Raw genomic sequence first — 25,952 nt, 5'->3', positions numbered from 1 at the left:
GTTGGCCAGACCGCTCCGTACCTACCCATTTTGGTTACGACATTCATCTTCGGAGTTTAAAGGTCCACAGCTGGACATACGCTGGTGGCATCACAATCTGGTGACCCTGAGGTGTCCCAAAAATATTTTGTTTTTTGGGGAGGGCAATTTATCTATGTTAAAAAAAAGTTATCCATCTTACGTTCAACAAACTCTTGATCTTTTTTTCAAGTAAGTAATTGCATGTTTTAAGAAATATCAACAAAATTCCAGGACTAACATCAGACACAGCCTGCGACAGCTTATCCCGCGTTGAAGCAGGCGACTCTGGCGAGACGAGCGCGGGCGCGGCGGCAGTGCGATGGGGCACGTGGGGTGCTGCGCGTGCATTGCGCGCGTCCCTGCGCGCACGCCGCTTGCACGTCGTGCTGCTGCACGCGCCCGACTTGTCGGCCGCTGAGATTTACGCGCCGCCTGTACAGCTGGTAGCACCGAGTCAGCCTGCGAGGTTAGTTGAGTTTTGCGTTCACTGCTGGACAAAGGCCTTTCACAAGGTTTTCTACAAGGACCAGCGTGGCACCCATCCAAGTTGATCCAGGTGCCTTCCGCAACTTTCACCAGATCGTCAATTTATACTTAATACTTACCTAAATAAGTAACCAATCACAGGTTCGCCACAATTCTTGAGCCAAATACAGACTTAATAGGTTTTGAAAACAAATACCTACTTATTTAAACTTCCAAGAAAATAATAGTAAGGCCTATTGCAGACGTTTGTGTATTTTCTTATAAAAGGTGTCTCATACCTATCACTTTATTCTTCCAGCCGGCCTGAAACCCCAAGCTCAGACGTGAGCACAACCACAGCCAGTTGCGCCGTGACGATGCCCGGCGAAGCAGCAGAATACAGCGCCAAGGTTCTCCCCACCAGCGCCCTGAAGGTCCTAGAAGACGCCCTCACCACCCCCGCACCCCGGGACTCATACTATCTTAAGATGAAACACGACTCGTGGTTCACTAGGATGCCATCTCTGAGAGTGGCATGAGAATGCAATCAGACCGATGTATGTCCCTTGAGGAACTTCGTAATCTTCTTTCGCGTGACGTGAAAAGAACTGTTTCAGTGATTGACTATGAAAATGGAGTAAACAGATTCTAGCTGATTTCCAAACCCATAAATCGACGTAATACTTTCATCATCATTTTGTAATGGTTTCCTTATTGGACAGGATTAAGCATTTAACATGTTATTTATCAGTCGCAAAGATATTCATATAAGGAAGGAAGAAGGGATCATTTCATAGATAGCAAAAGCTATAATAACAATATCTTTTTAATAACTTAGTGACAATAGACCCTGTAATCATTCAAATTACAAACTGCTTGTCTTATTTGATCATCAGCTCTCCTCTTGTGAGATTAGGAAGCTGGGTATCAAATGGGTGATCTAAATTAAAATAATGAAGCACATAATGATACTAGGTTGTGTGAAAATTTTACGAGTATACAATTATATTACGCATCATATTATAATCACATTTTCTATGCTTTACACCTTAAGTTGGTAATAAGTTTTGACGACCTGCTAATCCCCATTATATCGAAGGTTCGGGATAGCAGATGTGGTGCCAAGCTTTGGGTACTTACTTACTCGACAACACGGAGATGATGCTTATGGGGTACTTATGAGATTTAATTTGTACGATGGTGATGGATTCTCGCCTCCTATCACACTTCGAATATTCGCAACCAAAAGTCATAGTATTGTGCAACTTTTGCTTGTGTTCGTGAGATTTGTATATAGCATGTTGGACAAGCTCACAATAGTGCCAATTATTGAACTTTTGTATGTGTTTTTAATAAATTATGAAACTGTAATCTGCAATTATATTCGTTAACATAATCCAGTGAAGCCAGTAGCTTGATTTCGGTTTCGTAATAGATTTTAGATTTGGACGTGTTCAGGACATGAACAATGGTATGATTATGTAAATAATTTCTTTGTTGTATAATAAAATATCTAAAATATTTCGAGCTTTTATTTTACTTATAAACTCATACGTTACTTTGCCCGTGGTCCTACTGCTCACTGCTCTACTGGATATCACGGGTAAGTTTTCCGGCGCTTATTGTCCAAAACAATACCACACATTTATCCCCGTCAATTTACCGGATAGGACAAGCAGTAGGGCCACGAAGATACTGACATCTTCCAAACAAACTTAGCACACCGGTTCTTTAACTTTAAAGTTGTCAAAACTTTGCCAAACAAAGAAGTTATCAGCACACAACAGTAGACCACCATATCCTGAAGAATCATCAGGCAATCCCGTGCACACCCAGTACTGGTCTTTACCAGATCTCCCGGATCTCTGCCAGTAAGCTGCAGTGCTCACAGCAAAAGTATTCCGATCTCGTCCCTTATTGATGTAGTGGACGTATTCCACCGACTTCATGGATATTTGATCAATGATTCGTACGCTGAAAATATAACATGGAATAAACCAATATTATAGTTGGGTCAACTACAACCCGGTCGAGTTAACTGCGCACCTGGCAGCCGTGACGTCACATCGTCGCGACGCTTTTATCTGGAACACGGGGAGATGTGCGGGTAAATAGAGGGAGAGTCGCATTCCAACGAGGTGCGCAGTTAGCTCTTTGGGTTGTATCAATGTTCTAGGCTTAATTATTTTACTATTTGTTACCATTTTAAATTACCTGAAGTTACTAGAACAATACGGTTTTTGATGATCATTATGACCGTACACATCTAAAACCAAGTCCATGCTTTTGGCGAATGCAGTGTAAAGACACTTCTTGTCTCCTGGTTTACGTATCAACACTTTAGCTCGCAGTGTTCTGTCTTTCGTAATGAAATCCAAAGACTTTTTCTTTGATCTGAAAAAAAAAGCGGGTACTTAGAAACAATACACTTTACTTATTTGATTCCAAAAAAAATGTTTAAACTTTAACTTGTAAGATGTTAGGCTATGCGCGTACGGGTGACTTTTTGTCACCGTCACCGTGACAATGATATTTATCTTTCTCTTTTACACTTTTATAAAGAGAAAAAGAGAGATAATGTCAATAAAAAAAATCAAAACAATAATTTTGCAAGTAGTCTTTTAAAAATCAATTTTACACGTAGTCTCATTCTTATCTATGGAGAGACATAGTATCACGGTGACAATAGTCACCCGTGCGCGCGCGCGCCGTTACTGTGATAATTACGACAAAACATGGACAAAACTTAAGTTTTTCGTGTAAAAAAGTGTATAAAAGAAATAACTTTGAGTTAGAGCGCAATTGAAATAATCAAAGTCAAGTGAAGTGTGAAGTGAAGTGTGCGTGTGGTGTGAAGCTGTTTGCAGATGGAGAACAAAAAGGTACGTAAGTACAATCACTATACCCTAGTATGACACGTAGATACAATTTAAACCACATACCCCTTCGGCTTGAGGAAACCAGTATACTCCAGAAAGTTCCAGTCAGGTAGATGAGCGCGCATACGTTTAGGCACCTGAATGCGAGTGAACCGTGGTGAGATTTCCTTGAGGGAGATGGCTAACTGGTTCAGGGTGGGAAGGTCTACGGATAGGCACATCAGTAGGTGTCCATTGGCCATTTCTCTTTCGGGGAAAGACGGGTAGTTTTCTGCAAGACGTAATAGACATTTTTTTTTACCATCGAAAAGAAGAAACTCTGGCTTGCATGTCACCTGATGGAAAGATAAGAGGATCAGGCCAAAACAGAAACTGCTGTGGGCTCTAAACACGTCTTCAGAAACTCTGCTTACCTTACTTAGAAACAGAAAATGCCCAAACATAATATTATTTTTAAAACCTTTGGGCACTCTCACCATGTAAATCTCTAGATAACAGCTATGCTAGGTATGTTAACAGTTTGACCAAAGAATGCTACTAACTTGTAAAATTCACGAGACCCGGCACCGTATGGCCTATCCATACCCCGCCGTGGTCATCTGCCATTAAAATGCCCAGCGAGGGGTGGTTGAGTATGCTCTTCTCTTCGTAAGCCACCACGGCCAGGAAATCTTTATAGCTGGGCTGAAAGATGTAGTAGTTGAATCATTATGTAAGTAAAAAATGGGAAACAAACATAATAAACAATATCCTTGATCATATTTTTGCACTGTGCCATCCTGGTTCATCTCTTTTTTTACCTTTATTGAAATCTTCACTCCAAAAGCCCATTGCATTGTGTCAACAATATGAGCAATTCTGACTAGCGCAAGAAACTCAGTTAGGTACCTAATTGGTATATTTTTAAAAGGATTAAAGTGACCAAAATAGTTCAGCGGCTAGCTTTACTCTTTACGTAACGTGGGCTAAGGTCTTAAAAGCTGTTTCGTAAAAGCGTGAAAAGTTTACCCTGAACATAGGCGCTAAAGTATGCTGCAGCATAGAATTAGGTGCGATGTGACGACCCGAGTGCATCCAACGCTCGGTCTTGTCCGAGGAGATGAATACGAAGTCTTTCCCCAATTCTCGCAGCGGAGTCACTTCCGTGGGAGGTTTGTAGATGTACCACCTATTGGAATTTAATTATCATAGATTTGATAAAATCAAGCACCGTTATTGATGGAGCAGTTTCATTATGAGGTCATTAATTCTCCACTGCAGGAGCATGGCCCTCTTTTGTTTACCAGAGGCAAATGAGGATTTGACCTACACTCCCCAGTCTGGCTAGACTGGAAAATGGGGAGGTTTATGGTTCGTCGTGTCGTTTTGTTTTCACCTTTTACGACATCTACGGGAAGACAGGAAGTGGACCTACTTATATAGTTTCCAAATCTTTGTAAGAGATACTATCCCATACTATTTTTGCAAGAAATGCTACTTTACATATTTAGTAAAAAAATATTTATGTAAATGCATTGAAGTAACGAAAACGCTAATTGATTTCGAGCAACAAAAAACATTAGTTACCAATCCACTGGTCGGTTGTCATTATCTCTACAGTGCAGATTGATATAGTACTCCCACGTATCCATGCCTTTTGAGCTAAAACTTATTTTAATAAAATACGAAAACACAAAATATTTGAACAACATTTCACATGACTCCCCGTGTCCCCGTGAAAACAATACCATGAAATATGTGTAAGAGTCGTAAATATTTTATTGGTTAAATTGTGTAACATAAACACACATACCCTAACTGTTACCGTGAAAGTTTAATTCTATTTAAAAAATGAAAGTCGTGTTTATTTTTTGTAAAATTTATTTTAGGCTTAGCTTATTTAAATTAGCACTATTCTAGTCTTATCATTTAGTCTAAATTACATAGTAATTAGAACATTGGTTTATCAAGAAGATAGTTGCTAAAATATGTACAAATATATCGAAGATCACATACACATTTTTACACACAAACAGTTTACATAGATGGAATAAGTTTATTTAATTTTTTGTGAGTATTACAATTGGTCATTTCATTTTTTCTTGTCATAAATAAAGGCCCTACTGTTTAAAACTAAGTTTTTATTAACTTGCCTATTTTTACTCATATCCTATGATCACAGTTTATGACCATAATACTAAAACGACTTTGTACTAAAGTAATACAAGTTTGTGACGTGGTAACGGGCTTGTAGTTTCAACATAAACTACATAAATATTTATATCTATGGTAGATAAAGAATGAAATTGAAATTGTTCGTTGCTAGTGGCTATAAGTTCTCGAGCTGAAAAAGCAAGGAGCCTTTAAAATATTTGTTGAGATCTGCTTGTTATTCCTTGCAGAAACAAATTTTTCTTACAGCATTGTAGACGGGTCAGTTTATATTAGCTATTTATTATATCAATCAGTTGCATGTTTGTACCGACTCAATGAGATGAGCGAAATTCCCCCATAAAATGGGTCCCGATGTGCACACCGTGCCTCCGCCACGCGATTCTTGTGGTAGCTGGAAACAAAAATAACTTTGTTTAGGCACTTGATTTTCCGATACAAGGAACGCAAATGCATATAAATGTGTATTTTTTTATTCTATTTTTAGTATTCCTAAATCCTAAACCAACCTTATCTTCAAGACACAAATAATGTTATTTTAGATTTCATCTAAGATATGGAACTCAATGAGCTACATTGAAAAATAACATTAAGATATCTCTACATTTTCTAATACCTAGTTCAGTACCCTGCTGACCTATGAAGGGCTTCCTATTTAGAATAAACAAGGGAAAAGACTGTTTCCACTGTTTCTTAACTTCTGTGTCTTCAGACTAATTAGCCAGGCGACAACGTACACAAAATGGGTGGTAAAGCCCGGTCTGCGAACACGTAGAATTTTGTCCAATGACCCCAAGCAGGCCTGGCTCACTCCGCGCGGTACATCCGATAATTACCTACAGCGAAGCGCCCCGCCGGCGGGTATTATATCAGTCGAGTGTCACGCGCGCGCCCGTCAGGACGCTGGCGTGAGTTGTAGTACCTAATTCTATGATCGAAGTATTATTTAAAAATGGACATAAAGAGAAAGAAATATTGTGCGGCGTTCGGGTGTTTAAATTCGAAAAGAAATCTACCGGATTTATCTTTTTTTTCGCTTCCCAAAGATGCTGAAAGGTATGTTGGCCATGTAGGTAATCAATAATAAAATTCTTAGGATAGTATAGGATTCTTCTTTTTTCTGTAATAGTATGTTTAATTTATCTGTCTTATGTTAAAATAGGTATGAATGAAGACATTGTAATAAAACAAGTTTTTTTAATCCTAATTAGGTATATTTGAAATGTTATTTTTACAAAGGTAAAATAACAGTAATACTCACTTACCTACATACGTACCTCATTACAAATAAGTAGATTAATTATTTTTTCACTATACAACCCTAACAGCGTAAGAAGAGTTCAGAGGCACGCGATAGAAAGAGACAAAACTTGTAGGTGAATAAAATTGTAGGTACGTAGTGCTGTGCGAGCTGAATTCCACTGTATCGCGTCGTAGCAAGACTTGCATTTATTTAAATCGTCTTGCGGAGTAATCCTTCTGTACCTGTACTATTACTTATTCTGTGCCCCAAGCTACCCATCCTTATCCCTCGCGCGTAATTATATTGCTGTCGCGACTGTGCGACGGGAGCCCGCAGTGAGTGTGCGAGCGCGACAGCAACATAATTAGACGCGAGCGATAAGGATGGGTAGCTTAGGGTCATTGGACAAAATTCTACGTGCTCGCAGACCAGACTATAGACGTCTAAAGAGAATAGTCTCCCTCCTAGCTGACTGTCTGATGATGATGATGAATGATCAGTGAAGTGAACTAGTTTGATGATGATGAATACTACTGTTAAATTACTTACCGCTCTATTAATATCTCCGACGCAGACCCAGTAATCTGCCACCTTCGTGTCTTGGCTGTTGTGCATCTTATGCGCGACCGCCACCGCCCACTTCGAGTGGTCGTTGTGGGAGGTAAACGACATCTTTGCGATCGGAAACTTTAGCCGCTCGATGTTGCGCACTCTGAAAAAGGAATAAAATTGTATATCAATAATGGAAATTATGAGTAATCGAAAAAAAATCCTTCTCAAGCTGCAGACACTGCTAAGAAATTGATCTTTATCGGTCCGATTCCTGTTGTTCTGGCCAATCTTATCATCTTAACCTTAGAAAGAACTTTTCATGCTGTTTTTTTTTTTTCAAAATTTATCTAAACATCCTTCACCTCGATGAACCCACGACCTCAAGAAGTCCCCTTATTATTGTAATGTCATGTAGATGAAAGAAGCAGGAAACCATGCTTAAGGGCGTGTGAGCTATCATCATCAATTTATTTATTCATAAAAATAAACAAAATTGTACAGTTTATGTATCAAGAATGTATCAACATTGGTACAATGAAAAAAAAATAGATTCGATTCTTGTGTTGTTCGCAGTCAGTAGTAATTACTCGTATTTATTTCCAAAAGCTGCCACAATCCTAACCTAAATCTCGATGGATCGAGGACCTCACTAGGGCCATCATCATTTCAAATGTAACGACATCTTTAGTAACGCTCCTCGGAGGCTAAATTCAGCAGTAGATTGCAACGTACTGGCAGTTTCTACTGCACTCCGAGTCCAGAGTGCCCGGGCCGTTGGTCCACGACTCCACAAGTAGGTCTGACTGCAAGACTTCGGCCACAAGCCCGCTGTACAGATCGTCGTTGAACATGGCTCTCTTGGCATACCTCCAGCAGTGGACTGCCATCAGCTGAAATGGTGATCTAATCCAATGCAACTTACTGGAAGTTTCTACTGCACTCCGAGTCCAGAGTGCCAGGGCCGTTGGTCCACGACTCCACAAGCAGGTCTGACTGCAAGACTTCAGCCACAAGCCCGCTGTACAGATCGTCGTTGAACATGGCTCTCTTGGCATACCTCCAGCAGTGGACTGCCATCAGCTAAAATGGTGATCTAATCCAATGCAACTTACTGGAAGTTTCTACTGCACTCCGAGTCCAAAGTGCCAGGGCCGTTGGTCCACGACTCCACAAGCAGGTCTGACTGCAAGACTTCAGCCACAAGCCCGCTGTAAAGATCATCGTTGAACATGGCGCTCTTGGCGAACGAGAGAAACTTGCGCCCGACCAGAGTCTCGAAGCTTTCTATGTGGTACCTGAAAAAGAGGATAGACATCCGTTTAAATCTCATAAATACGTGACGCCATCAATAGAAGTCATAAATTTTGCAATTACGCTTTTATAAAGCGCTTTTGTATGTCCCAGCATAGTTTCGCCCTACCAGTGCTTCTCAGAAGATTATGATCACTAGAGTCAGTGGAGCTTAGGTTGTAACCTAAATCTCATAACGATTGTATGTCGAATTATAAATTTTCAAGTTCCATTACAATTGAAACTGAGAACAACGGGCCTCAAACGCGACTCGTGTAGTTACTTACAGCTGTTATTTTATAGCTGTTTTCAGTTTCAAATGCTTGTCACTTATTTCATGCATTTTATGCCTTTCATACGTGTAAAATGATACATTTAAAAATGAATCACTGTAAATGTGTCAATAGGTTTGCTCTAGTTACCTTACCAGACATAGTAATGTTACAAAGCGATGATGCTGATAATCACTATCAAAACATCTAAGTATAAAAAAAATCGTTAATTAATCGCTAATCCGTTACATACACTGAAAGAGTGGGGGGGCGTCCTATCACAAGTAAAATTATTATTAATATCATCTAATAGGAAAGACTGATTAGTCGACGTAAGAAATAGGACATCAACTTATTACTTACCACGGCGATGCGTCTATCGTCTTATTATTGACAACGTCGAGCAAATTGGGCAACTCTCCCTCGAACTCCTGCGGTATATGGTGGTGCGCTATGAGCGGCTCGTTGTACTTCAGCTGGGTGGCGATCTGGTTCAGTGTGGACGTCTGGACCGACACACAGAGGAAGGACTGGCCATACTTCATGCCCGTTGTAGGGTAGTCGTACGAGGTCACGTTTAGGCCGTGCACTGAAATTGGAATATGATGTTTTGTTATGAGAATTAATAAGTATGTATAGTAATCGCGTTTGGTTTCCCTATAGAGTTATTTGAGTAAAACATTTTTTATTGTTGCAACACTATTTATTATCAGTGAGAATGTTACGTTCAAAGATTGTGGTAGGCATTGATTTTAAATAAAAATATAAAATACTAGCATCATTAATATAATGATGCATGACGATAACAAATAGGTAGCTCCAAAACGACAAAATACGTTTATCAAAATATGTATGTGGTTTGATTGTTTCTAAAGGGTGCGTATGCGCACTGCGGTGAGAGAACGTCGCGATCATAATTATAACTCACAATAAATTGTTTATAATCTATTGCAATTTTTTATGTTATTAGATTGTCATTTTTTAGTTAGTTTTCAATGTCTATCTACGCCAGAGTCTTTAGAGTAAAATGTGCAATATTACTTACTGTCAGGCACCGGCGGAAACCTTGGCACAGAATGCACAAGCCACAGCGAGGTGAACTTGTCGCCAAGTATCACTCCCTTGGTGTGGCCGCTCTCCACTCGGGTCTTCATAAACTTGGAGTGCATCTTGCACATCTCTGCCAAGTCGTAGTCGTCGTAATACTTGTCGCCAAGTTTGAACTTTTTGTACTTTTTTATGCCGGCCTGCTTCGTTTGTCCTGAAAAACAGACAGACAGAAAAGCGACTCAGAATAGTCTATCTATACAATCTACCTCTATAGAGAAAGAAGATAGTTGAAAAATACATCAAACAAAACGAGGTGTATAAAAATGTATTTTCATGAAACCTTGCAACAACTTTTTAAGACATAGACAATATTATACATTAAAGTATATTTACCTCGTTTGCTTTTGGAATACATATCGGCTACTGACTGTAGAACGTCGGGTTGATTTTCCGTAGCTGGGGGCTGATCATTGTACACTAAGGATATGATATTTTTGTCCTGGAAATAATTTGAACAATTTTACAAATGCAACAATACCTCAACAAACTTTAAGTACCTACTTAATTATAAATTACTGTTTGATAGCTTTTTTTCGTGATAATCATGTGGGACCGGCAGAGTAGAAATAGGAGCAGCCCCTCTCTTCTCGTTCCCCCTTCCTTTTGCCTCTGGTGTATTAGATAGATAAGTTAGTGGGGATCGTCCATCTACAGTGGAGACTAAACGACCAAATAATGATGATGATTACGAAGGTATTTAATCGAAAAAATAAAGCTACACCTTTTTAAATATTTTACCTGATACAAAGGAGCCAAGGTCTTCCCGAGCATGGACCGGGGGTCGCTGATGGCCAGATCGGACATGATCCAACCCCCCCTAAGCTTAGAGGGGGTGAGGTGCATATACGCGACCCCCCTGCGTACCAGAGGGTTTAGGTGATTCTTCTCCCGAGGCAGCTTGTAGATGTAGAACCTGCAAAATAGCATTTGTTTGATACTGAAAAAGCTCCTTAGAGATCCTATCAAATCCTACTATGTAAGTAATAGCATACTTACAGGGTAGAATTTTGTAATGCCACCTAGAGGGAAAGTACTCTTAATACTTTAGATAGAAAATTTTACTCAAAGAAAACATTCCTTTAACAAAACCTGTATAATAAAACAAACCTTGTGTTTTATTATACAGGGATATAAATCCCTGTATAATAAAACACAAGGTCAGATGGGAGAGAATGCCACAAGGCATTAAGCTCGCCTTTTTGTAGTGAACATTTTTATGTGTTTGCAATAAAGTCTTTAAATAAATAAATAATATTGTAAATGTGAATATTTGTGAAGATGGATTACACTTTATTGCGAGAACTATTTTACGCCAACCATTGAAGGAATAGATGTTGCTGCTGGTTTAAAATTAAATAATTAGATGATAATCATAAAAAATAAAAACAAAATGTTAAAACACTTATTAAATTAATTTTAAATCTTGAATGCTTATTGTCCGGTCCTGGTAAATATTAGTTTTATATTGTTTACAGTTTACACACATAACAATTTGCTAAAACAAATATACTAGGGGAAAATGTTGAATTCAAATGATAAATTAATAATAAATATGGAAATATAAACTTAAAAATAACAAATTATCTGAAATGAAACTGGCCTTATACAAATATTAATTATAATTAATATGAAGAATTATTGTTATTCATCCAGTTTCTTGAGGTGAATCATTCAATTTAATCATCGATTCATTGAGATGAATCACAAAATAGTAAGACAAAATTAGATGCCAATATAAATATTTCAAACAAATTAATTAAATTTTACTTAACTACTTTTATTTAACTTATTTTATTTATTTATTTACTTACCAATCCACCGGTTCCCCCTTTTCATTTCTGCACTGAGGCGTCAAGCTGGCTCCACAAGTAACAAATAAAGCAACAACTAAGAACACAACGTAACACATCGCGCGTGTATTGTCCGCGAAAATCGTCCCGCAAGTAAGAAGGGCCGCAGGAAGTCGATGTTACGATTGTTTATGATGTCATGCAATATGATCATAACGTCGCTGCGAGTGTCAAACAATCTAAATGTTTACACAACAATAGAACGGTTTCCTTCGATAAATATCCCTTCGAGACATGCATTCATTCAAACCCGAAACGTGAATGATCAAAAACTAGTTTTCGTCCTTAGAAACTTCAAGCAGCTGCGCGAGCGGCGTTTTTGCGTCTCTTTCTAACGGTGTTACCTAGAAAGGGACGCCCGATCCTTTGTTTGGTGGCTGTTTATGTTTTCTATGACTGTATCACATTGTGATAACACCATGTATTACTGTTTTGGATTAGACGTTGAATCATATTAAACAATTAGATCAAGTCTTTGTTTATTTGAATCTTATGCGTATGCACAGTATTGCAATAAGTGGGTACGTAATATTAATAATGCGTACTAAATTATTCATCGTACTTTTGTTGCAATTTTTAAACGAAATAAGTTGTTGTATAATAAATATTATATGATTAAAAATAATACATTGTCAGACACTTAGAAAAGAACTAGGAAAATAATAAAAACAAATAGAATTGATAAACACATTATTTATTATGCATAATTAACAAGGTGAATATTAAAAACAACAATAAACATACATATTGGAAGACTTCATTTACGAGTAGGCACAAATATCTTTAGGGTATAAAATAAATGCTTCATATCATTTCTCCTTAAATTACGTAAAAAACGAATACAAAAATAATGTCAATTCCTGAGATGTTTACATACACTTATTATCTGTTGAATATTATTGTCTATGACAGTTCCATTACCTCCTTCAAATCAATTTCAATAAATAGTATTATTATGCTAACATTTTTTCAACAAAATTACTGTTGGGTGGGCATAGACACGGCTGCTTTGGTGTGAGATACGTCGCTCTGTCTCCAGAAAGACACGACTGTTTTCAATTCAGTGTAGAAATCAAGACCTTGTTTACCGCAGAAGTGGTTCGTTCCCAGGAAACTGCCCCTTGATCCGGAGAAAGAGAACATGGATAACGGGACAGGGATAGGAACATTTACGCCGACTTGGCCGACGTCGATTTCGTGGGAGAATTTCCTGGCGGTGGCTCCGTTGGTAGTGAAGATAGCTGTTCCGTTGCCGTAGGGGTTTGAGTTGATCATTTGTATGGCCTCGTCTAGGGTGTCGACGAAGAGGCAGACAAGTACGGGCCCGAATATTTCCTCCTTGTAGCATTCCATGGAGGGTGTGACTCCGGTAAGGATGGTAGGGCCGACGAAGTTGCCTTTTTCGAAGCCAGACACTTTGACGCCGCGGCCGTCGAGAGCCAGTTTCGCTCCTTCTTTGACTCCTGTTGGAAAAAATTTCATTTTTGAGATAAGTCACATGGGTTAAATCATAAGAAAAGGACTATAAGGGAACAATATTAATGTTATAAAAGGTTCGTATTATAAGTCTTGAGATACGGGATCCATTCTTTTTTTTTTTCAAAATGTCATAGAATTCTAAATGAATGAATAAAATATTGCTCCCACTTTATCACGTCTTTTGCTATATTCAATTTATAATACAATAACTAATTCACTACACTACATAACTGATATCAATTCTAACTACTGCTACTACTAACGTTCACAACTAAGAGGATTCAACATACGAGTACTATGACATGATAACATAAAATTATTACTAACCATAATAATGTTATATTTCACCACCATTGATAACATCATCATTAAATGTTTCAATGAATGAAATGATAGTCTTTTTGTAACAAATGTAGCTTTATGAGGTTTGTTACTTGTGTTGATATTATTTCAATTCTAGGCGGAGTCGTTTTCCGTGCGGTTTCTTAGAATTATAATAATAAATGTAAGACCTTATCTACACTGTGAAATACAATAAAGTATTGAGTACTGTACCAAAATTTTATTAATAAAGGCATTCACAAAAATACAACAAGGTGAATGCGAAATTGTTTTTTATCTTCCTTGGCTAAAACACTCACATTCACGTGGTGAGTTTTAAACGACAGATGTATGATGTATGTGTTATAGTCAAACCTCGAAGTTCCGGCACTCCTAGGTTTGACTAGTCAATCCTCAGGTCTGACTAGAAGTCTTAGTCAAAGCCCAAACATTTCGACCTTTGACTAAATAATGTTAGTCAAACCTAGGAGTAACTAATTTGGTCAGGCAAAGGTCGAAACTCAATTTAATGAAATCGGGGTTTGACTAGTCAAACCTGAATTAAGGCTTTAAACTAAACTATACTTAATTCTGATCTCGAACTTATTGCATAGGCGTTACGACGGTCGGTTTTCACGCGCACGCGCAGCTATCTCTTTAGGTGAAGGTACGAGTAACTAAACTTATACAGTACTGAGGTTGGTTGTCGGTGTTTCTAGATCGATCTTGATTAATTACCAATTTTTAGGGTTCTGTTACCTTAAAGGATAAAGAGTTTACACCCTATTATTATGACTTCGCTAATGTTGTCTGTCACCAGGCTCGTATCTCATGAATCATTCACATAAAAAATAAATAATTCAATAAAATACTTAAATATTTAAGGGGGGCTCCCATACAGCAAACGTGGCTTGTTGCAGTTTTTTACGTGATATTAATTAAAACGTAAACAGGTGAACCCTTGAAATATTCACATAATTTTAGTTGCATTTTAAAAATAAATCATAAAATTAAAATAAAATAAATATTTAAGGGGGCTCCCATACAACAAAAGAGTCACACGGAACCCTTCGTGAGTGAATCCGACTCACACATGGCTGGTTTTCTATTTGCCGTCTACTTTTGACCGAGTCTGTCAGTCGTTTCTAGGATTGACTAGGCAAAGCCCGAAACAGATTATTTTAGTTTCGACGTTTGACTGAACTGTTTAGGCACTTCTAGGTTTGACTTAGTCAAAGGCCGAAATAAGAATTTACTTCGGGGTTTGCCTGAAGGCCTTGGTCAAACCTAGGATAGACTAGTCATTCCGCGAAGAGACTGCATATCGACCTTTGACTATGACATATGTACGAATCGATAAAAATATCTTGTGCATCCATCCAATGAGACTAGGATGTTTAAAAATTTAATTCCCAGTTGCTACCACAAAAGGGAACACCGGTGGCAACTGCAAATTCCCAGTTTACCCCGTGGGGCGATACCGGTGGGGGCAACTGGGAATAACCGCTGCTAATGATGATAGTGATGGACATTATATTTTTACAAATACCCAGTTTCCCCTGTGGGGCGATACCGGTGAGGGCAACTGGGAATAACTGCTGCTAATGTTGATGGACATTATTTTTACAAATTCCTAATTTCCCATGTGGGGCGATACCCGTGGGGGCAACTGGGAATAACCGCTGCTAATGATCATGGTCATGGTCATGATTAATTAATTTCTTAGCGATTAGAGTCGCTTCATCCCGCCTTAGGCTGAGTTGCACCATCTAACTTTGACCGTAACTATGACGATAACCGGTGCTTTTTGTATGGAGTTTGACAGATTTTTGACGTTTGTCAAAGTTAAAATAAGATGGTGCAACCCAGCCTTAGGCAGTTCGATTTTATTTAGTTGTTTATTTAAAATTTTCATTGTCATGATGTATGATAGTAAGGGCGTATTACCTGACTCCACAAGGCGCAGGATCCTGTTCTTGGCGTTGGCAGAGATGACGGGCCCGACGTCGGTGCCGGGCACGTGACCCGCGTTCACTTTCAGCGCTTGCGCACGCTGCACTAGGTCCGGGATCCATTCCTTTGCTTCACCTTTAAAAGAAGTGTATGGTTTATAGGCGAGTAAGAAGTTAGGCGGGAAGCGTTTGTTGGGCCCCGATTATTCTTTTTCCAAACGTATGAGAAATAGCTACTTCAATACGAAGTTTGGTCAGAGTCAGGTGGCCTCCGATTTTCCGTCAAACCGATATTGACTGACCTAAGAATAGGGAAGTGCTAAGTATCATGGAGCGCTGCTCCGAGGCCCCGAAGGCGGATCTAGCGAGCTGGTCTACTTAATTAACATTCCGAAGGCGTGAGATTTGATACGTGACTATTCCCACCTCTCGTTCCCATCGCTGCAACTCCTATGTAGCCAGTATCTACAGCTTGACCGCCAATAAAAACCCAACCAGTGCAGGTCAAGTTTTTCACAGGGGAAATTTAAACTGTCATTGGACCCGCAACGAAATTAATCAGAGGAGTTCAAAGTTTTTGTTTGACCAGTGCAAAGCGGATGACAGATGACAAAATATTGAGTAAACCTTTAAAAAAGAGATTTATGCCCGTTTTCACCACCAATCCCTAATTTTTAAGTGACCCCTATGGTAACACATAACAGAAATTTCGTTTTCCCATGAAAATTTAATTTATCCCTATGGATCACTTAAAAATTGGGGATTGATGGTGAAAACGGGCATTACACAACGAACAATAAGCATCAATTATCTATCTTGTGAGTTATTAAATTCAATATGGGGAGCCCTGAAACTTACCTACGAATACGGCAGTGCTGAGGGCCATGCAGCGTTGTCCCGCGGCCCCAAAGGCGGCACCGGCGAGCTGGTTCAGAGTATGCTCCTTGTTGGCATCAGGCATGATCACGCCGTGGTTCTTGGCGCCCATGTTGCTTTGGACTCGCTTGCCTGTGGAGTTAAAAAATAGATTATACAAGAATCTTTAACAATAACATGAGGGTATTGAATTTTGTGCCCAGAGTTACGAAAACGACCCAATGGTGAATGTTCCTGGCGATGCCTATAAAAAAACTGTGGCCAAATTACATAAAAATCTGCAGACCTAAATGCGATAAGAAATCTCTATTTGCATCCAACATGGTATAAGGGATTTTTTTAGATAATACCAGCGCAATGTCATATCTGATAAAGCAAATATTTTTGTGTTAATTTGATTTCATAATAATTATGATTATAATGTTCCACAAACAAAACACCCAAAATCATAGAGAAGTGGGTGTGGCTTTGTCTTTGCTTCGTAGTTACTAGCATCTACTTTAAGAGCCCCATCTGATTTTTACCCTCAGTTTTGGGGACCCAGTCTTCATTTTTTTTTTTAGATTTTGTTGTTTAAGTATTCCTACATAATGTCGTCTGTCGCAATAACCCTTAATAAGGCAGTGGGAATATAGTTCCCACCATATTTTTAACCTTATTCCCTTGTCTTTACGGTTTAAAAAACATCAACTGACACCAAAGATAGTACTAACCTGCAGCAGAAGCGCGGTTATAGATATGTTTGCCGGCCGCATCGCCTCCTACGAAGGACACGGCTTTGATGTCGGGCTCGTCGCAAATGAAGTTCACTGCGTCGTGGGTTCCGTGGATGACCTGATAACAAAAATATAGTACATATTTGTATTCTAGACAAATTGTAATGGCAACGTGTGGCAATTTAAATATGGTAGTAACAATGTTGTAGCAATATTGTTTATCGTAAACGTGGGCTTACAGGTGTTGTCGTGTTGTCTCAAATTGCTACTATATTAACGCAAACTAACACCAAAAACTATTTAACGTAGAACTGATGGCCGTTGGAGCACATAAGTTCTCACGTGGTGACCACGGACTAGCCGAGCTAGCTATTATAAAATCTTATCGACCATTTTAGACGAACGACAATAAAATATCAATTTTATCGTGGAGTGACAAGACGAAATGTAGACAGGCCTCCCACTCGGGAATCGACGAATACGAGCAGCTCAGAATCGTTGTGCAAATCATTGAGACCTTTTTCCAGTTGAAGACATATTTTACTTGAAACAAACGAACGAATTTTATAAACTATATCTAAGCCAAACTCACATTGACGACACCAGGGGGCACTCCAGCCTCAGCCAAGAGCTCCATCATCATGACGGTCGCGCCGGGGTCCTGTTCTGAGGGCTTGATGATGCAGGTGTTACCCGTCACGAGTGCAGGAGGGAACATCCAGAGTGGAATCATCACGGGGAAGTTGAAGGCAGCCACACCTGGCGAATTAAGAGATCATCTTTATTGAATTTTAGATTTTTAGAGTAGGCGCACACCGTTGATTTTTCGTCGGCCGATAGTTTAGTCGGGCTGTTGATCAGTATGGGCATGTATGGGAGTGCGCACACTACGCCGATTCGATTTGGCCGATTCGATTTGGCCGATTCTTCATACAAATTAAAATCGGGCACAACTATCGGCCAACTAAAAATCAACGGTGTGCGCCTACTCTTATGGCCTTAGGAAGCTGTCAAATGTCAATATTATTTCAAAGAAGGATGCTCTCATAATGTAAAAAAAAGTCATTTGACAATTGAAGCTTTTGTATTTGTGAATTATTAATAACTAGCTGTTGCCCGCGACTTCACCCGCGTGAAATTTATTTTGTCACAGATCGTAATAAATATGTTATTCTGGGTTATAAACAATAATACTATAAAGTTTCATCAAAATCCGTTCATTCAATCGTAAAAAAGTAGTTTTTGCGTGAAAGAGTAACTAATATCCAGACATCCATACAAACTTTCTAATATTAGTAAGATAAGATATTTTGTATATGGAAAGCATTGGGGGAGGCCTATGTTCAGCAGTGGACGTCCTGTGGCTGAAATGATGAAGATATTTTGTATTTTGATTTTTTACATAAAGTGTAGATTTTATTACGGGACACTGCACATCACTCTAAAATCTGTGCATCTTTTTCAATGTGTAAAAAGTGTCACTTACATCAATCATCATCAGTACTCGCAGTTACTTACTACATTAACTGCGATGATGATGATTGACGTAACTGCAAGGATCCTGTGACCCATTGTGAGCGGCGACCCCATTATCAAGCGAATAACAAACATTGTCCCCGTCTAAGAACATTGTTACAGATCGAACATTTTCCAAATACTTATTAATTCTTTATTGTAACGTTAGTGTGGCTAGAAATTTTCCCCCAACAACGCCTAAAGCATCTCAAGAACATTATCACAATGTCTCAAATATATTTCAAATATTTATTTATTTATTCTTCTTCTTGTCGTGTCGACAACAAACCTATACAGTGTCAGCCCAAAACTCCGCCACAAGAGTGGCGTTGTCAGTAGCCTTCATTAAATCTTCCTGCGTGCAGTTGTTTGGGCACGCAGGGCACGACATCATGTGCTTCTTCGACTAGGGAACAAAACCACACTTGCACTCCAAGATTGAACCATCCAAGAATCCCCACTTGAACAGATTTATTTATTTTGACTGTTTAAATTGATAATTTAATTGGCTTACCTCCAACAACTCCCAAGGGAACTTTGTAGCTGTGTGTGTCCATGTCCTTAGCGATGTTCTGGATGCTATCGCCCAGCTGAAGTGATGTAATACTGCAACAGTGTTCCACCGATTCTGGGGGCAAATAATTTGGTTTACTTGATAAATGAAACTTTCGGCTGAAACGAACGAACTTGATAAATGAAATCTAAACCATTTTTTTAATTTAATTTGATCAAATGCCGGTAATGTAAAGATGAGAAATCATCATCATCATTTCAGCCACAGGACGTCCACTGCTGAACATAGGCCTCCCCCAATGATTTCCATATCGCGCGGTTGGTAGCGGCCTGCATCCAGCGCTTTCCTGCTACCTATATGAGGTCATCGGTCCATTTTGAACGATGAGAAATTTAATAACAAATGACAAACGTGCGAAAAGCTTTTTGTTTATGGCATTACTTTGATAGATTTTTTTTTATATTAAAAAAAATAATTTTTATTACTTCCACTATTAAAAACTTACGGATTCCTCTAAGCACATCGCCCTCGGCATCAGCGATGGTTTTGCCCTGTTCTTCGGTGATCTTGGCCGCCAACACGCCTTGGTTGTCTCTCAGCAAACGTGCGAATCTGAAAGAAACAAGTTCCTAAAAGTTAGACCTCTCTTTCGTAATTTACTTACCAGTTGAAAATGAATAGATGGCCTGGGTTAGTAACTTGTGGCTTTACTCGTAAAGTAGTAACAAGTTTACATAGTAGAACGAGTTAATTTGATTGATTCTCAAAAACTTATTTGTTCCAACTGCATCTTTTATTATTTGCAGAAAAGATGAAGAAAATGACTATAAGTTGTGTGTGTATGTCAAGGAATCCTCTCTTTTGCCTCTAATAAATTATAGAGGGTCGTCCTCCTATAGTGGAAACTAAATTACTTACCTTTTTTTTTATTTTCTATTTTTTCGAACTTCACTGTAAGTTATTGGAAAAAAAACTGATGGACCTGATGATGACGATGTCAAAAAATTTAAAAATACGTACTTGAACATGACCTGCTGGCGGGTCATGATGGTGCTCTGACTCCATGACTTGTAAGCTTTCTTGGCTGACTCTAGAGCGGCGTTCAACTCCTCTTTGGTTGCTTCTGGCACTCTGTAAACAAATAAATAATAATAAATTATATGTAGAAAACAGCATAACTTAAAAAGAATAATAAATATTATAAAAAAGAAAAAATATTTAAATCTCAAAAAAGACTAAATGAATGCGGGGTACCACAGGGTAGTGTATTGGGACCCTTACTCTTTATAATTTACATCAATGATATAGTTAAATCGATTAATCATCCAATGATACTATTTGCCGACGATAGTACTATCTTTATAGAGTGCAAAAACGATGATTATACAAATTATGAAAACGATATAAACAAGACCATAAAAGATATTATTAGGTGGATGGAACAAAATAATTTAAAGGTTAATTTAGAAAAAACAAATATAATGCATTTTTCTCAGAAAAAAATTTATCCTAATTTGAATATTAACTACGGAGATTGTAAAATAGAAAGAACCAATGGCACAAAATTTCTTGGCATATACATAGACAGCAATATGTCATGGGAATCCCATTCTATTGAAGTTTGCAAAAAAATGTATAAATTTTCATTTGCACTTTACAAGTTAGCTAAGACTGCTAACCGTGATACAGTATTAACGGCTTACCATGGTTTTGTTGCCTCGACTCTTCGTTATGGTGTAATATTTTGGGGCAATTCTACCTACAGAGAAATATTACTGAGGGCTCAAAAGCGATGTGTTAGGGCTATATGCGGTCTAAAACCTATAGAAAGTTGTCAGCCATATTTTAAATCACTGAAGTTATTAACTTTTCCATGTATATATATTTTTGAACTGTGTGTATTCGTAAAATCTAATCCAGATTTGTTTAAAAAAAAAGATCACATACCTAACCTTCGCCCTAGAAAACCCGAACTTTGCACAAATAATAAATGTAAAACCGCACTAATGCGTAAAAATGTCACAGAAATGGCTCCAAAGGTTTACAACAAACTCCCAGAATCCTTGAAGCAATTTAATTTAAATAAATTTAAATTATTTTATCAAAAATGTTAATAGATAAATGTTATTATAATATGAATGAATATTTTAATGATAGAGAATTGTAACCATTAATATAAATGTGATTGTATAATATGTAAATTTTTAACTTTTATTGTGTTTATGACATTGTTTTATTATTATTATTATTTTATTTTTTACTAATCTATTATGTTTAAATGTAATGTAGAATGTTTATTCAATTATAATATGACTGCGATTGATCTGACATTATTTAAGTGAAAATTCTTTTTTATGTAAATGAAATTTGATAAGTTTGATTTATAATTTTGCATGCCAAAAGGTGGAAGATGGAGATACTAAAATACTTGTAATACCTACATTTACCCATGTTCGCAAAATAAATATATTTGATTTGATTTGATTTGATTTGAAAAATGGCCCGAATATTTGTCTTCAATGAGATTCGATACCGCAACCGTAGCCGGCTTTGTAGTCAGATTGACACGCGTAACACCTGACCTGTCGTCATATTGATAAGAGGTCTGGTGATATTATTACCTACATAAGACTATCCAGGTTATATAACTACAGAACCCTGCACTGCGCGTAGCCCCATACAGTCAGTTTTTCGAATTTTTATGAACTTGACTTTTTAACTTGATTTTTTTTATGCATAACAAGGCAGGTATTTGACCACAATCGCACCTGGTGATCATTATGATCAAATTTTAAAAGTTTACACAGGTGCAAGTGGTTAGCAGCTTGAGAAAACTATAAGATAATATTCATATAACCACATGACATTCTTGGGGCGTGTACCTACTCGTGTTTCTACGCGAACTCAGAGGCTTAACTTTTAAAACAAATACCGCGACATGCCTCTAAAAGTCTCGTAATAATAATAATCTATACATATTTATTTATTTCTTAACTTGGCTATCTCAAATCAGAAAAATGTTTGCTCATAATTTTGTCCCTTTTACATAATTCCTTACATAATCTTGCTGAAATATTTATACATTTCATATCACAGCTATGTCAATTTAAATGATAAAACCACAAAACACAAGATACATGATACAATAAAGTCATTATGTTATCTGGCCAGATTTAATACTAGGTGCTGATAAGAAATACACACATTATTCATGTACAGAATACAGGGCATTTGTAGAAGTTTATAAAATTTTATCATAGTAAAAATTGAATTTATTAAAAACATGACCATAAGTATGATAATATTTTTCTATGAAAAGAAATCCATACAATTATCTGAAATTATTATGCCATTATTTGTTAAGCCTTCTTAATTAGGATAAGTACCTACTTACCTACCAAAATATTAATTGTCAAGTCAAAAGCATTATCATTTTTATATTAATTAGTACTTATCAAATATTAAAGTTATAAAATATGAAAATATACCTTCCAATAACTTCGTTTGTTGCTGGGTTTGTGAGTTCGATCCAGTTGCTTGTTTTAGAGTCTACAAACTGTCCATCGATGTACAGCTTTGTGGTGGGTGCAGCGCTGCTATAACTTCTGCGCAGCAGTACCGCTGACTGAGGACAGAATTTATTTAATTTACATTAATTTTCATACATTATTTGAGTATTGGAATATTATCAAAAAAGGAAATAAGAAGTTAATAATTTTTTATTCGAACAGTTATGATTATATCACATAATAAAAATCTGTGATGACGATTTTGTAGTGTTCCAAATATTACTATAATAATATTTTACAGAAGGAAAATACTTTTTATAAGTGTAGGTATTTTTTTTTCAGCCTGGAATTAATGTTTACACAGTTGATCCAATTTTAAAGTGCTGAACTAAATAAAAACTAATGGTCACACATGTGATTGTGTGTATCTTTAATCTGTAACTTTCTCATTAACATTAGACCTGTTACTGGACTCATTATACAAAATGTATATTTCAACTACAAAGCAGTAAGTTGATTTGAATATTGCTATGTCATAGTATAAGTTGAAAAAATAAAAAATGCTATGTTTCAAGTGGCCTTGATTTCAAAGGAAGTAGATAGTTAAAAAGTGAATAATTAATTAGATAGGGTAGTTTAAAAGTGAATAATTAATTAGTTGTGTGTTGTTTTTTTTACCGACGGATGTTTTATTTCAGATAGCTTAATTAAAATAATATTATTCCTCCAGCATAAGACAGAGAACTAGAGTTGTAGGTCATAAAATATAATAAAAAAGAAGATGCATGCATGGCTTTAACAGACCACAAAATCAAACATTTTGTTGAAATACATACTAACAGAATATAAGCTTTGAATCCAGTTATAAAAATATCATACCACAGTATTTCCTGTAACTATTTTAGTAAGAAGTTCTAAAATAAACATCAGTCACATGCTTTTATGATAAAGTTATTATCATCTAGACTTTTTAAGTGTTTAATGAATGGAACTACTTATACTTTTATTCATAAAATACACATAGCATAGAAACCTTCTCTAATAAACTTTAGTTATGATAAAACTTTGACTAAGGACATAATCTAGGCGTAGGGCCAAAACTATTTTCACCGGCTGATGAGACGTGGTTGAGAACACAGAAAATAGTTGGAAAACATTTTAAATTAGGGAAAACATAATTTCAATCAATAAGTATCGTGATAACAAACTTACCTCTGATTTCATCAACTTCAGCATTGCTGAGGCCATGGCTGCGACTAGATAAGCTGACAAGAAGATAGAGTCACTACACGGCTGGAGGCGGGTTGGGGGCCAAGCCAACTGATTAAAATACGACGAATATATTCGACCTTGATTTGATAATGATATTATTCATTGTCGTCACTATGCAAATCTCGTGTTGTTTTGAAAAGGTTTAGTCGTTCCGTTACACAGATACTATTTATAAGTGTCAATGGTTTGTTTATTTTATTAAGTAATTATGGTATGATCCTTGTAAATAGCTTATAATTGTTTACAAATAAGAGTTTGTTTTCGTCAAAGTACTTTCATAAAATAAACAATCTAGTATTATTACAAGTAACATTGTTATTTGTTTCATTAGAAACACTTTCTGCTTGAAACAGAGCGCTCATTTATGACAGCCATAGCGTCAAATAATGTGTTGCCCGATTGCTATTTTCAAATATGTACAATTATTATAATAAATTAATAAATTAAAATCATAATTTTTACAATTAAATTACTGTTTTACCTTTTTGTTGATCAAGTTACAACAAAATAAAATGTTTCTACGTGACTAAAATCCGATTCACATTTTTTAATTTAATTGCGAGAAATTACGGGCCTAATAACATTTTGAGTCCTCCTTCTAAAAGATTTAACTTTATAAGTTTTTGTAATGCAAAAAGATACTATAGGGGCATTTCACGCGAAGCGGACAGCGAAAATCAAGTCAGGTTTTGGATTTTGTTCATATTTGGATTAAATGTACTGCTATATAATCTGAATGGATGTGCATCATTATATTTTTTTTATGAAGCTTAGTTTATTTTTTATGAGTGTTCAAAAAATTGGTAAAATTTTAGGAACAGATTTTTCTGAAGCTATTACTGCTATTATTACATTTGATTAAAAACAAACTGACTATTGGACTTTTGAGAATAAATAACTGTGTTTCTTACTATTTACTACAAATTTGAAATTTCTTTTTTGTTCACATAGAAAACCGGAAGTAAAGTTTTAAAATCGAATTTTACAAAACTTCGGTATTTTAAATTTTTTTTATTTTTATTTTAAAACATACCTAGTAGTCTATAAATAACGTGTGTAAAGTTGTAGAATGGAGTCTGTATTGGTTTTTGATTTAGACGCAGTAAAGTGCGAGCGCGCCGCAATGAGCGTCATACTGGCTATCGACATTTGGCTACTGTATAAAAATTATTTGTTCGAAAACAACTGAAACGTTAATATTGTTGCATGCATACTCTTAAACAATTATAATTTTGACTCGGCGAACTTCGTACCGTCTAACAGACAATGATTGTTGGCATTGAGATGGTATTACGTCGCAGACCACCCACAACTTATTGGATAATACTATTAAAACATTACCCTTCTTTTTGGGTAGTCGGGATATGTTAGTCCGGGGTGCCAGTTAACTTCATGCCAAATTTCATTAAAATCTGTTCAGCCGTTCTTTGTTTTATACATAAAACAAACTCGTGTTAATTACACGATTTATAAGTCAAGAACGGTTCGGCAGATTTTGATGAAATTTGATATGGAGGTAGCGAGCCAACTACCTAAAAAAGAAGATATTATGTTTTTAGTGTATTATTCAATAAGATGTGATGTGGGTAGTCCGCGACGTAATACGCACCATCTCAATGCCAACAATCATTGTCTGTTAGACGGTACGAAGTTCGCCGAGTCAAAATTATAATTGTTTAAGAGTATGCATGCAACAATATTAACGTTTCAGTTGTTTTCGAACAAATAATTTTTATACAGTAGCCAAATGTCGATAGCCAGTATGACGCTCATTGCGGCGCGCTCGCACTGTACTGCGTCTAAATCAAAAACCAATACAGACTCCATTCTACAACTTTACACACGTTATTTATAGACTACTAGGTATATTTTAAAATAAAAATAAAAAAATTTAAAAATACCGAAGTTTTGTAAAATTCGATTTTAAAACTTTACTTCCGGTTTTCTATGTGAACAAAAAAGAAA

The 25,952-nt window shown here is 36.9% G+C and overlaps 3 protein-coding genes and 1 long non-coding RNA gene across 5 annotated transcripts in view; 1 reads left to right on the top strand and 3 right to left on the bottom strand.

Moving 5' to 3' along the window:
* LOC135078102 (uncharacterized) overlaps window positions 1-1,636 on the top strand; it is a 65,415-nt gene extending 63,779 nt beyond the window's left edge. For both annotated transcript variants that reach the window (XM_063972677.1, XM_063972676.1), the window contains exons 5-6: window positions 253-487; window positions 806-1,636. In XM_063972677.1, coding sequence (XP_063828747.1) covers window positions 253-487; window positions 806-1,025 — 455 coding nt within the window. In that variant the 3' untranslated portion in view covers window positions 1,026-1,636. The remainder of the gene's footprint in view (window positions 1-252; window positions 488-805) is intronic.
* Window positions 1,637-2,003: 367 nt separating this feature from the next.
* LOC135078105 (uncharacterized) lies at window positions 2,004-2,875 on the bottom strand. The gene is made up of 2 exons (XR_010258567.1): window positions 2,701-2,875; window positions 2,004-2,460 (listed from the first exon to the last, which is right to left on the bottom strand). It is a non-coding gene; the product is annotated as an uncharacterized LOC135078105 (long non-coding RNA).
* Window positions 2,876-5,207: 2,332 nt separating this feature from the next.
* On the bottom strand, window positions 5,208-12,142 carry LOC135078100 (deoxyribonuclease-2-alpha). The gene is made up of 8 exons (XM_063972673.1): window positions 11,795-12,142; window positions 10,722-10,896; window positions 10,317-10,422; window positions 9,919-10,134; window positions 9,237-9,462; window positions 8,424-8,606; window positions 7,309-7,471; window positions 5,208-5,910 (listed from the first exon to the last, which is right to left on the bottom strand). The coding sequence occupies exons 1-8, from the start codon at window positions 11,890-11,892 to the stop codon at window positions 5,809-5,811; spliced, it is 1,269 nt and encodes a 422-aa protein (XP_063828743.1). The 5' UTR covers window positions 11,893-12,142; the 3' UTR covers window positions 5,208-5,808.
* Window positions 12,143-12,511: 369 nt separating this feature from the next.
* Window positions 12,512-24,125, bottom strand: LOC135078086 (probable methylmalonate-semialdehyde/malonate-semialdehyde dehydrogenase [acylating], mitochondrial). The gene is made up of 10 exons (XM_063972658.1): window positions 23,928-24,125; window positions 22,695-22,831; window positions 20,227-20,337; window positions 19,712-19,818; window positions 19,207-19,320; window positions 17,770-17,936; window positions 17,175-17,295; window positions 16,444-16,593; window positions 15,581-15,721; window positions 12,512-13,296 (listed from the first exon to the last, which is right to left on the bottom strand). Exons 1-10 carry the CDS (start codon window positions 23,961-23,963, stop codon window positions 12,812-12,814), a joined length of 1,569 nt encoding a protein of 522 aa, XP_063828728.1. The 5' UTR covers window positions 23,964-24,125; the 3' UTR covers window positions 12,512-12,811.
* Between the last annotated feature and the right edge of the window lie 1,827 nt (window positions 24,126-25,952).

Source organism: Ostrinia nubilalis, chromosome 14 (assembly GCF_963855985.1).
Source record: "Ostrinia nubilalis chromosome 14, ilOstNubi1.1, whole genome shotgun sequence".
Lineage (NCBI taxonomy): Eukaryota > Metazoa > Arthropoda > Insecta > Lepidoptera > Crambidae > Ostrinia > Ostrinia nubilalis.
This window is presented reverse-complemented; position numbering and strand designations above follow the sequence as displayed.